This window comes from Myotis davidii, unplaced genomic scaffold (assembly GCF_000327345.1).
Source record: "Myotis davidii unplaced genomic scaffold, ASM32734v1 scaffold2837, whole genome shotgun sequence".
NCBI lineage: Eukaryota > Metazoa > Chordata > Mammalia > Chiroptera > Vespertilionidae > Myotis > Myotis davidii.
In genome coordinates this window covers 157,068-169,886 of record NW_006288717.1, presented here as the reverse complement: position 1 = coordinate 169,886, position 12,819 = coordinate 157,068, and the positions used below count along the sequence as shown (strand labels likewise).

Sequence of the window (12,819 nt, the reverse complement as noted above, 5' to 3'; positions counted from 1 at the left end):
TCCAGCCGTGAGCCCGGCTTCTGGCTGAGCGGCTTCCCCTGTGGGAGAGTACTCAGAACCAGGGGGCAGCTCCTGCGATGAGAGTCTGTCCCCTGGTGGTCAGTGTGCATCATAGCAACCGGTTGTTCTGTTGTTCGGTCGATTTGCTTGTTAGCCTTTTATTATATAGAATGTAGAGGAGGGTTTTTTTTTTTAAATAAACTAAGTAATTAAGTATCCTATATAATAAAAGCCTGATATGCTAAGTGTCTGGTCATCTGTTCAACCAATCAAATGTAATTGCTAATGATATGCTAAGGCTGCTCAACTGCTCCCTATGATGTACACTGACCACCAAGGGGCAGACAGCTGACTGGCTGAATGGGACTGAACGAGATGGGCCAGACATGCCCTGGAGCCCTCCCGCGGTCCCTCCTCACCTGGCTAACCTCCCACATCCCTCCCTGTGCCCTCTCACAATCCGGGACCCCTCAAGGGATGACAGAGAGCTGGTTTTGGCCCCATCTCGAAGGCCAGGCTGAATGACCTCTAGTTTTAATATAATTTTAGCATGTGCTCTTTAGTTTGTTTTTACTTAAAAAAAAATCACCATATACATTAAGAAGACAGAACAACTTATGTCTGGGAACTACTAGGTATATGGTAGGTAAATCTTGAAAAATCCACACAGAAAATCCAATTGCTAACTCAATTACAATACCAAAAGCATTAAACTATGGCAGATAAAAATTTCAAATAACAAAGTGCAAATGTGAATTCAAAATGAAATAAAGACCATTCCTAAAATGGGAATTTTACTAATGATATAATTTTACACAATGCAAGTACATTTTTAAAAATCATTAGCATGAAAATTTACCTTCATTTATTTTCGATATGTCCACATTAGAATTATTAAGTTGCAGTGTAGCTTGCAAAGCAGGAAGCAACTGTCTAAGAAGATTTGGATCCTGAAGTAATGGAGGTATTGGTGACTGTGGAACAGGAGAAACAGGGATTGCTGAAGCAGATGTTGGAGGTGCAGATGTGGGATTCAGTCCAGAAGATGATGTGGAAGGAGTTGTGCAAGAATGTGATACAGATTTGTCTCCTGATGTAGATTCTAAATAAACAGGAGATAATAAGGCTGAAAGAATTACTTGAATAGAGGAAACTGGAACTGATATCAAATAACTTCCATGTGCCAGGCATCCAACCCAAGTAATGTCATTTAATCTTTACAAGTTAGCACATAGAAAAGGCTCAGTAAACATGACTGACTAGAATAATGAGGTAGGCACTTTTATGTCCTGGTTTCATTGGTGAAAAAAACTGAAAGATTATATAACTTGCTTGAAGTCACAAAACCTGGTAAAGCAATGATTCAAGCATACTCATGTCTGATTCTAAAAGTACCACACTGTTTATTAGTAATGCTGTCCCAAACACTTTTGTGTATTAACTACACATTCATGGAAGCTTCCATTAGGATAAAAGGACAATACAATTCTCCAGGACTTAATGTTATATGTCTGATAAAATAATTAAAGGTGAAAATATCTATAACCAAAATAACAACCTACCTAAATATAACAATGGTCTTAATACAAATCAGGACAGGTACCATGGTGAGCAACCCCAGAATGGGCTAAGATTATGATAAAGAACAAAACTTATGGCCCGTCTTGCCAGATATAAAAACTTACATTTAAAACAAAACCAAATTAAGGTTAATTTAAACTTCTGCATGTGTATTTAAATATTTAAAACTAGTAGAGAAAATATAGGAAGATATATTTGACAACAGGATGCAGAAATTTATAAAAAGCAAAAAGAATTACATCAAAAGTATTAGTAACCAAAATATTTTAAGGAACTACTATAGATCAAAAAGGACAAAGTACACAATATAAAATCAAATAAAAGACACGAAATGACATTTTACAGAAGAAACTTGAATAGCTTTATTTAAAAAAAACTGCAAAAGATGCTGAACTTCATTGATAATCAGGAAAATGAAAATTAAAAGCAACAGGGTATCCTTTTACGTTCATCACATTGACAAAAATTTAAAAGTCCGACAAATGTTGGCAAAGAGTAACAGGAACACTTCACATTTCTGGTGGAAACTACACTAACATAACCACATTGGAAAATAACAATTAGGCATTATCTAGATTAGAAAAACCAGAGCTGTCACCAGATTTGTGACCCATCAATCCCTCATAGGTATATACCTTAGTTTATAAACTATGTAAACCAGGAGAAACATTCAACAATTTTTTAAAAATATATTTTTATTTATTTCAGAGAGAGAATGGGAGAGGGAAAGATAAATAGAAACATCATTGATGATAGAGAATCATTGATCAGCTGCATACCAGGGAGCCTGCAACCCAGGCATGTATCCTGATTGGGAATCGAACTATGACCTCCTGGTTCATATAGGTCAACCACTGAGCCATACTGGCTGGGAACATTCAACAATTTTTATCACAGTATTACGTTTTATTTTAATTTTTAAAACATATTTTTATTGATTTCAGAGAGGAAGGGAGAGGAAGAGCGAGATACATGTGCCTTTGACTGGAATCGAACCTGGGACCCTTCAGTTGCATACTGATGCTCTATCCACTGAGCCAAACCAGCTAGGTCTGTTTGTTTTTAATATAAAACTAGAAACAAACAAATGTCCACCAACAGGAAAATGAACAAAAACTGGTATTTTCATGAAATTTTACTAATACTGTGACTTTTATGGACAAAAAAGAACATTAAAACAGAGAACTTATTATGGGTAACAACATTAAGGCTGGACTATTCAAGATGTTCATACATTGTCTCTTACAATACTGGTCTAAAGACTAAATATGAAAATTTACACTCTTTTTCACTGCCATCATTGGTCACACACTCTCAGGGAAGGGCCTGTCCCAGTCTGTTCTGCACTACCACCACAGCATTCCCACCTGGCTGAAATTAATGCCTGACAACATGCAGGAGCAGATCTACAAACTGGCCATGAAAGGCCTGACTCCCTCAGAAATCAGTGTAATCCTGAGAAACTCACAAGACATTGAACAGGTACGTTTTGTGACAGGCAATGAGATCTTGGAAATTCTTTAAGTCCAAAGGACTTGCTTCTGGTCTTCCTGAGGATCTCTACCATTTAATTAAGAAAGTTGTTGCTGTTGGAAAACATCTTGAGAGGAATAGAAAGAATAAGGGTGCTAAAGTCCATCTGATTCTGATTGAGAGCAGTAGTCACCATTTGGCTCAATATTATAAGGCCAAATGAGCCCTCCCCTCAATTGGAAATATGAGTCATCCACAACCGCTACTCTGACTGCATAAAATGTCTACGTACTCAAACAATAGTATCACTCTTTAAATTTTTTTTTTATTTTTATTGATTTCAGAGAGGAAGGGAGAGACAGAAACATCAATGATGAGAGAGAATCATTAACTGGCTGCCTCTTGACATCCCACACTGGGATCGAGCCTGCAACCTAAGCATGTGCCCTGACCGGGAATTAAATCATGACCTCCTGATTCATAGGTCGACACTCAACCACTGAGGCATGACAGCCGGGCAATAAAATCACTCTTTATTTAGGAAATAGAAATTGCTAAAGCATCTTTAATTTCCCATACATACACGTTTTTTGAAGATTTAAGCTCATACACACACACACACACACACACACACACACATATATACACACACATATATATATATTACTGATTTAAGACTGTTACTATGATATATAGATTTCAGGCACACTGTATTTGAATGTTTACACTGCTCCCTATAACTAAATCTTCATTTTGAATTCTAGGAACTGAACATTTATTTCTTTTCATAGCTCCAAAAATAATGGGATATTTTTTACTAACAAGCTTATTGAAAACTAGAGGTCCGGTGCACGAAATTCGTGCACTTTGGGGGGCGGGGGGGATTCCCCAGCCCTGCGATCTCCCCAAAGAGGTGGGCCCCACCCACCCATCCGGGGCTCCTCGATGGACTGCACCAAAGAGGTCGTCTGGAGCCGGGGGTCCTGCCTCTGCTGCGTGGAGCTGCCAGGCCCGCCTCCACACTGCGGATGCAGCATCAAGTCCCTGGTCACCCACGTGTGCCTCGCTGTGCATGCAGCCCTGCCCACCCGCACGCACCAGCTGTGCACACAGCCTCCTGGTGATGGATTATCACGGCATGAGGGCGTGACAACCACATAGGCTTTTATTAGTATACATGGACTCCTCTACCAGCCTTTTTATGATGCTACTGTAATGGTCAAAAGAACTAGGACCAATAGCTCTCTAAAATATAAACCTCAGGATGTATTGATCAATTATGATCAAGTTAAAAGGTATAAGACATTTTAATTTTTGAAGAGAAACGTTTTAAAGGAGGGTGTATAAGCTAGCAGATAGCCTATGACGTTAAGCTTTACTGTTTTAGCTTCAAACAGGGGTAGGCAAAAGTAGGTTTACAGTTCCGAGTACATAAAGAGAGTTTATTCTTATATCATTATTTATTACTAGAGGCCTGGTGCACGGACTTGTACACATTGAAAGTAAATTAATTAGAAGGTGGCTGGCAGGGCGGGACTGGGTGAGACCGGCCGGACACGCCCTGGAGCCAACCTCCCACAGTCACTCCCAGCCAGCTGCACCTGGGGTGGCGTCGGGGCTCAAAGGGCGTCTGTGGAGTGAGTGGGGTCCCTCGGCCTGGCCTACGGGGATTGGGCCAAAACTGGCTGTCCGACATCCCCTGAGGGGTTCTGGAGTGCGAGAGGGTAACTCTGCAAAGTTGCTGTTGCTCGGCAGCTCCTGCATTGAGCATCTGCCCCCAGTGGACAGTGCGCATCATAGCTACCAGCCGGTCACTTAGGCTTTTGTATATATAAATTGTATTATTTTCTGTATGAACAACCATAAACCTACTTTTGCCCATGCCTGTAGACAAGCATAAAGAAACTTGATTTTCTTTTTGAAAACCAGCTATCAGTTATTACATTTTATAGGGCAATTACAGATCATAGTAGCAGTTTTCTCCAAATCATCTTAAAGTTCAATTTAGTAAATAGACAGCTTAGAGGAATCTTGATTAATGTTTGGAACAAAACAAGCTCTATATGAACTTCCTTTACTTCCTGCACAAATCAATATCCACATCCTTCTGAAATGATCTTTACTCTTATTATTTCTACTGTGATTTTCTTTTGCTTTCAGTGACAGGAGTGGGAGAAGGTGTGAGTTGTTTTCAAATTTACTTTGGGCTGCTCAATCTATCCACAGATTTGAAAAACTAACAAAGGCTTGGAAATTCTTCATTGTTGTTCTTCAATCCAAAATAGTAGAAAATTAATACATATCACACATAAAAAAATTAAGTAACAAAAAAATAAACATCCTTAATTTCTAATTCTTTTATTTACCCTGAGGATAATACCTTTTACAGTTTTATGAGAAAAGATTATTGATGCTGAAACCAGTTTGGCTCAGTGGCTAGAGCATCGGCCTGCAGACTGAAAGGTCCCAGGTTCGATTCCAGTCATGTACCTGAGTTGCGGGCACATCCCCAGTAGGAGATGTGCAGGAGGCAGCTGATCGATGTTTCTCTCTCATCGATGTTTCTAACTCTCTATCCCTCTCCCTTCCTCTCTGTAAAAAAACAGTAAAATATATTTTTAAAAAAAGGATTATTGATAAATAGTATGGAAACCAGTTATGGTTTCAGCAAATGACATGTCTAAAGACAAGAATATCTCTATTAAAAAGTTTTAATGAATGAATAATCATCCCTCCCATTAAATGAAAACGATGGAACCAGCAACTAACTATGTGAATATCAGACAGCATCTTCTAAGACCTACTGCATAGGTCTGCTTCTGTGGCCACTAATTTACCTTTCAAACTTATCTGGAAGGGAGGGTGAGTTAGGGCCAGTTTATAAAATGGACACAGGGGTGCAAACCGACAAAAATCCGTTTTAGATATTTCAGCACATCAGTTTACTTTATTGTATGGCTGTCCAATATTAATCTTGCCACTAGATATTCAAATGTTACCCTAACAGTAAATATCTGAAAGGTGGTATCTGACCTCCCTCTTGTTTCACCCTACCCTACACAAGAATTACTCTCTACAAAATCGTAGTTTCACAGCTTTTTCACATTTGTTCCTTCAAGCAAAGGTAGATTTTGATTTATCTTTTTCTCAAGAGACACACTGGCATTAAAGGAATCTAAATCTGCCCTAACTGGTTTGGCTCAGTGGATAAAGCGTTGGCCTGCGGACTGAAGGGTCTCAGGTTCGATTCCGGTCAAGGGTATGTACCTTGGTTGCCGGCACATCCCCAGTAGGAGGTGTGCAGGAGGCAGCTGATCGATGTTTCTCTCTCATCAATGTTTCTAACTCTCTATCCCTCTCCCTTCCTCGCTGTAAAAAATCAATGAAGTATATATTTTTTTAAAAAAAGTAATCTAAATATACCATTTCATTTAATTAGATGCACAACACATATAACACTCTTCTTCCAAATACATTTTTTAAATCATGATCAATGCCCAGGCATTTCCCCGAATCCTCAACACACTCATTACCATTCTTACAATTATTTCTCCCTCTACAACAAATATTCACTGTCTACATTTGTCAAACATTATGGATAGGTTAGTGGTTAAGAAAGATCCTGCTCTTGTATTATTTAATACAGCTTAGCTACCCTATTAGCACTTAAGATCAAGAGACCACTTTTATTTGAACCCTCAACCTCTTCATATAAATTGTTAAGGAAAATCCAAACAAGGAAATCACTACATTGATAAGAAGAGTCAATAGGAAGCTTAATTTAAATAACAATGTCTCCACTGAGGGAAATAAATATTTCAAATTAATGGGTGCTTCACAAATTTAGACCAAGTGAAAAGCAATCTAAAAATATCCAATTTCTTATTTAAGGAAATAATATTGTCTACAGTTCACATGCCAGGAGAAGTGCTTGAAAAGACTATACAATTTTCCCTATATAAATAGGCAATTCCAAGGTAACTGAGTTTCTTCCTGTAAGTTCAATAAAATTATTAAATTACAGAAATCTAAGTTAATATAGACTTTATGGGTCTTTCATTATGGTTTTATGAAAACATGAATTTTGGAGAAGCTGCCACTAACACCTAGTGGCAATGTTCAGGCTCTTCATATCTAATAAGAGAAAATGTCTCCTCCCTCAAGATGTTGTTTTAAGGAATAAATTAAAATGTATATAAAAGACCTAGCACCAAATGTGGTGGTCCATTGTTAATTTTTAATTGTTAAGTTTGTCAGAAATGGTGCTTGAAGCATGGATAGATAGTGAACAAAGTACAAATGTAGTAAAATATAACATCTAACCCTAAAAAGGATACAGTCTAATTGAAGGAACTAAAATTATGTGATAAATGCTATAATAAACAAAAATACAAAGTGTTTGCAAAACACAGGTTGGGTGGGAGAGGTTAGGAAATGTAAGAGTGGACTATTGGAGGTCAAGCTAGTAAGACAGGCTGAAACCAGATTGTAAAGTACTTATTTTAACCTTACTAGTAAGTCTGAACTTTATCCTTTGGATAATGGGAAACCATTAGAACATTTAAAACAAGGAAGTGATACAATCCAAACTAAATTTTATAATGATGCCACCATAAGTGGACAAACTCGGTAAAAACAAGCAGAGCAGTAATCAGGTTAGTTCAGGAGAGATGACCAGAGTTTCGATAATGGCAGTTGCATAAACAAGAAGAATATATGCAAATAAGATATAGGAGGAAGAATCCAAGATTTGTTGATGGATGGGTAGGAGGAGCTGGGTTAGAAATGTTGAAGAACAAGGAATAGTTAGGGGGAGGTGTTGTCACTTATTGAGAACCTAAAAATAAACTGTGGGAAAAGAGGAATTTGGGACACACACTGTATTCTGACATGTAACAAATAACAAGTACGTAGAGAAGGAAAGCATTATGTGAGTTAAGAATGCGTAGCAAAAGAGAGTATGTTGAGCAAACACACACACACACACACACACACACACACACACACACACACACACACTGAATCACTGAATGCTACTGTTATTTAAGAGGCAGAAGATTATAGAAAAAGGAAATTTAAGAGTAGCAGTATCCCAGAAGGCAGGGAAGAAAGGAATTTCAAAAGGGAAATAAAAGCTAAAAAGTGTTAAAATGAACAAGGGGTAGCCCTGGCTGGTGTAGCTCAGGTAGTGGGAGCTTCATCCAAAGCACTGAAGGGTTGTGGGTTTGATTTCCAGTCAGGGCACATACCCAGGTTGCAGGTTCGATCTCCAGTCAGGGCAGGTCGGAGGCAACCGATCGATGTGTCTTTTTCATCGATGTTTCTCTCCCTTTCCCTTCCCCTCTCTAAAATCAAAAACATGTCCTTGGGTGAAGATTAAAACAAACAAACAAACAAACAAACTATATGGAAGGTAATATGAGATAGATTTTTTAAGAACTGAAAAACCGTAACATCCATTAGAAAGTGCATTCAGTTTTCATCTTTTCGTAGGCCGGGCTGAGGGACCGCCCCCCCGCCCCGAGTGCACCAATTTTTGGGCACCGGGCCTCTAGTTTCCAAATGAAAACGATCAATTTTTACAACATCTCTAAGTTTAAGCAGTTATAATTTAGTCTAAAAATGACCTTACCTGCCTTCTCCACCCCATGCAGAATTTGGTGTAATGATCACTTCTCGACAGTTATCAGTGTCTGTATTATACACATAAAGTTTCAATGGTTTTGTTTCATGTGTTTCAATAAGGCTGAACAGATCTTCAGACTGCAAAAGCATCATAGGAGAAAAATATTTTTACGTTACTGAACTTTAGAACACTGAGTCTCAAACCTGGCGAATATCAGAATAGTAACCTGGAAACTTTAAAAAACACACACACACAACCTTGCTGGGTGGCTAAGTTGGTTGGAGAATCGTCCCGTACACCAAAAGGTTGTGGGTTTGATTTCCAGTCAGGGCACATACCCAGGTTGCAGGTTCGATCTCCAGTCAGGGCAGGTCGGAGGCAACCGATCGATGTGTCTTTTTCATCGATGTTTCTCTCCCTTTCCCTTCCCCTCTCTAAAATCAAAAACATGTCCTTGGGTGAAGATTAAAACAAACAAACAAACAAACAAACTATATGGAAGGTAATATGAGATAGATTTTTTAAGAACTGAAAAACCGTAACATCCATTAGAAAGTGCATTCAGTTTTCATCTTTCAAGAATTCTCTCTGTATATTTAATTCTGCATTAGATTAAATATGACTTGTACACCTACCCTTGGCCCTCAAGTTGGGCTCTAGAACGGGAAAAGATTATGCATGGGGTAGGAGTCAGGGAGAGACCAGCTCAGATGTGGCCTAAGGTCCATGTGTGGCTGGACCTCATATGCTAAACCCACAAGACATTTAAAAGTTTCTTGACATTTATTAATACTAATCAGTTAATTCACCTCCTAATGGGTCTACCCACAATTAATTATTGCCTTTTCATTTCCTTAGTTTCTTTTCTTTTTTTTTCTGAAGTCTCCACCCAAGGATATTTTTTCCAGTGATTTTTAGAGAGATTGAAAGGGAGAGTGGGAGAGAGGGACGAAGGAAGGGGGTAAGGGAGGAGTGGAAGAGAGAGAACATCAATGTGAAAGAGACACATCAATTGGTTATCTGCCTCTCACACGATAGGGCCGAGGATAGAACTTACAATCGAGGTACATGCTCCTGAGAGAACTGAACCAGTGACCCTTCAGTGTGAGGGCCGATGCTCTAACCACTGAACCACCAACAAAGGCCATTTTCTTAAAACTTACTATGGAGCATAAGTTTAGCACTGTGTGTGGTCTAGGCAAATACACCCTGCTTTTGTTTTTGTGTCACCTCCCAAGTAGTTGTCACTTTTTTGAACATGGTATATGGCTTTAGCACTGAGTTGGATAAACACAGTTTGGGTTGCAAAGTTTAACTTCTACTCTTCAGACAATAAAACTCCTTATCTTGAGGTGCATGACTCAGTTTTGTAATTCAAAAACTCAAATCTATAGCTGGTATTATATAAAAATGGCAAGTTTTAAAACTGTCTCTATTCATATTTAAATTTTAATAGAAAATTGGGACAATTTCTAAACTAAATCAAGACAATTATCACCAAAAAAAATTTACACAAATATGAAGGGACAGTCACTTGGCTTTGTTAAGTTATTTAAACCATTACTAAGTATTATAAATTAAGTACTGGACTGTAAAGTGTAAATGGAAAAAAAACAGTTATGAGGCTTCATAATTAAAAATTAAAAGAAAAAACGAATATGGCTAACTCTATACCTATATATTTATGCAGTAACATTCGAAAAGACTTAAAGTTTTTAATTAAGTCTTATTTAAGCTAATGGAAATAATGTAATATAATCAGAAATTCAGAAACTATATAGTTCAACGTGCAGCACATCTAGTAATAATGGCATACCTTTTCTTTCTGTTTTCTGTGCAGGGACAGAAGATGTGGGTGTAGGCAGTTTTGATAAAGTAGATGCTCCATTAGCATCAAATGATTTCTTTGGCTGGTGATCAGACTGTAGCATAAATTGACTAGAAGGAACAGTGCTTGGGGTAGCAGTTGGATGAACCACTGGTTTGATGGGGTGCTGTACTGGCGTAGAACTACTGTGAGTCTCTGCTCTTGGCAGTCTGTAGTCTCTGTCATTGTGTCTGCTTGTTTGAGACAAAATATTCTGTGGGAGCAAACTACTGGCATCACTGGAATGCTTGTCTTCCACTTTAGTTCACAGTTCGAAAAAAGAGATGTTGGAATGACGGTGATGGAAGGGGGAAGAAAAAAGATTATGTTAGAATCCTGTCTTGAACATCAGCTAATTTAGCAACATACTTGTACTTTTAATAAAACTGCAAGCCCAGTTAGTGTCTGCAGTTTTAGCATATAAATGTCTAAATGCTGGAAAAATTTTAGCTCAACTATAAACACTAATCTATACTCAAGATTTCAAGTGGGCTACAACTCTTTGGGTATTCTTTAGAACCACAGTTGTTCAAACAAAACATTAAAAATACTCAGGTAAAATAATTTTTAAAATTTTAATAATTAAAAAAGTAAATGGTCCAATCTTTTAAAATATAGACCTTTGGTTCTAATAATTAACTGAATTGTCCACATTATTAAACAAAAAGGCATATTAGCTTTATTAGCCTGATCTCCCTGAACACTAAACTAAGCTAATTTGTGGGCTCTAAAGTAGTTTGTGCGAGGGCTTAAATGACCTGTTTTGGGATGATCAAATTAACAATGAACATATTTTATACCAGAAGTGGTTATAAAATCAAGTTATAGATAATGCTATCTGAAAACAGAAGTCCTATATCCACAGCATAGTAAAAAAAAAAATCCATTTGCCATTATTAGTTACTTTCAAAACAAATCCTCTTCCAATTTAAAGCCACAAAAATATTTTAAATTCAGAAGTACTTTTGCCTCCACAGAGAGTGCAAAAGAAGGAAAAATTAAACAATCATGGTGACAAAATTTGTATTTATCAAAAAATCTGTAGCCTACATTACAACAGTTTAATTAGTAACTAAAGAATTAAACAGTATGTTTTATTATGTTTCCAAGCAGAGAAACATTTTAAGATTTAAGCACATTCTATGTAATGATAATATCAGAGGATGCCCTCCCTGTCAAATACTGTATCCTTTTTTTCCAATTCATAGTTCCTCCAAGTCTAGAGACCAAGACAGCACAAAGAAGGAAATATGCTGAAACTACAAATCAGTTTTCAACTCATCAGTACACAGTTCCTACATGTTGAACCAAAATAGAAGGTACTGCCAAAAAACCTCAATCTATCAACTTGCATGCACATAAAACTTAAAAAGTTTTATTCTAGAGTGTCTTCCTGAAAAGAATACTACTACGATAGAAACTTTTAGGGACAGACATAACAGAAATAATACCATGCCCAATTCCCACCAATCCTGTCACTTGGTTACCTAGAACTTTCATTTCATAGACCAAGAAAAATTCCTTTTAGTTCTATATGATTACAATAGTCAAAGTAAATACATTCAGTAAATTAAAGATATTTCTTCTAACATTTGTAAGCTTTGACAAAAAAAATACCCCAGTAGCAGGATTACAGGATATAAAGATACAGCTGCAACAGTTTTCTATTACAACTCTACGGAACAGTTCAAGCAGGGACTCTATTTTCACATCCCCCACAACAAGGATACTTAGCAAATGTTGGGAGACATTTTTGGTTGTCACAATTGGGGAGAAGAGAGGTGTGCTACTGGCATCAAGTATATAGAGGCCAGGTATGGTGCTCTATATCCTACAACACACACAGGACAGTATCCCACAACAAAGAATTACCTGACTCTAAATATCCTTGGTGTTAACTGTTGAGAAACCCCATATTAAGGTCTCTCTAACCATCCAGCAATCACTTTATAATGCACATATTAAAGATGACAAAAATAATCTGGTAGCAGTAATATCAAATTAAAAATTTTATCCATATAATTTTCAATGCCAAGTTTGGATAACATTATCTGCTACATTGCAAAAAACAAAAACAACAAACTAAAACTGCTCTAAAACCTATTTTCCCATATAACACATACACACACGTATTTCTTTTATTGGCAGTTGGAATTACAGAGCTTTAAGCCTTATCCTACATGAACACTAATGTACTGGTCAGATGTGAAAACTCTGTCAACATTTTCTAGATAAAGTTAAACACTTAAATGGCTTAGTGACTTTATTACTA

The 12,819-nt window shown here is 37.4% G+C and overlaps 1 protein-coding gene across 3 annotated transcripts in view; it reads right to left on the bottom strand.

Annotated features, from left to right (window-relative positions):
* The window catches only part of WAC (WW domain containing adaptor with coiled-coil), a 94,506-nt gene that overhangs the window by 18,709 nt on the left and 62,978 nt on the right, over positions 1-12,819 (bottom strand). For 2 of the 3 annotated variants that reach the window (XM_006760808.2, XM_006760807.2), the window contains 2 exons: positions 10,497-10,805; positions 860-1,102 (listed from right to left, as the gene is read on the bottom strand). In XM_006760808.2, coding sequence (XP_006760871.2) covers positions 860-1,102; positions 10,497-10,805 — 552 coding nt within the window. The remainder of the gene's footprint in view (positions 1-859; positions 1,103-10,496; positions 10,806-12,819) is intronic. The other variant, XM_006760810.2, reaches the window with a different exon arrangement.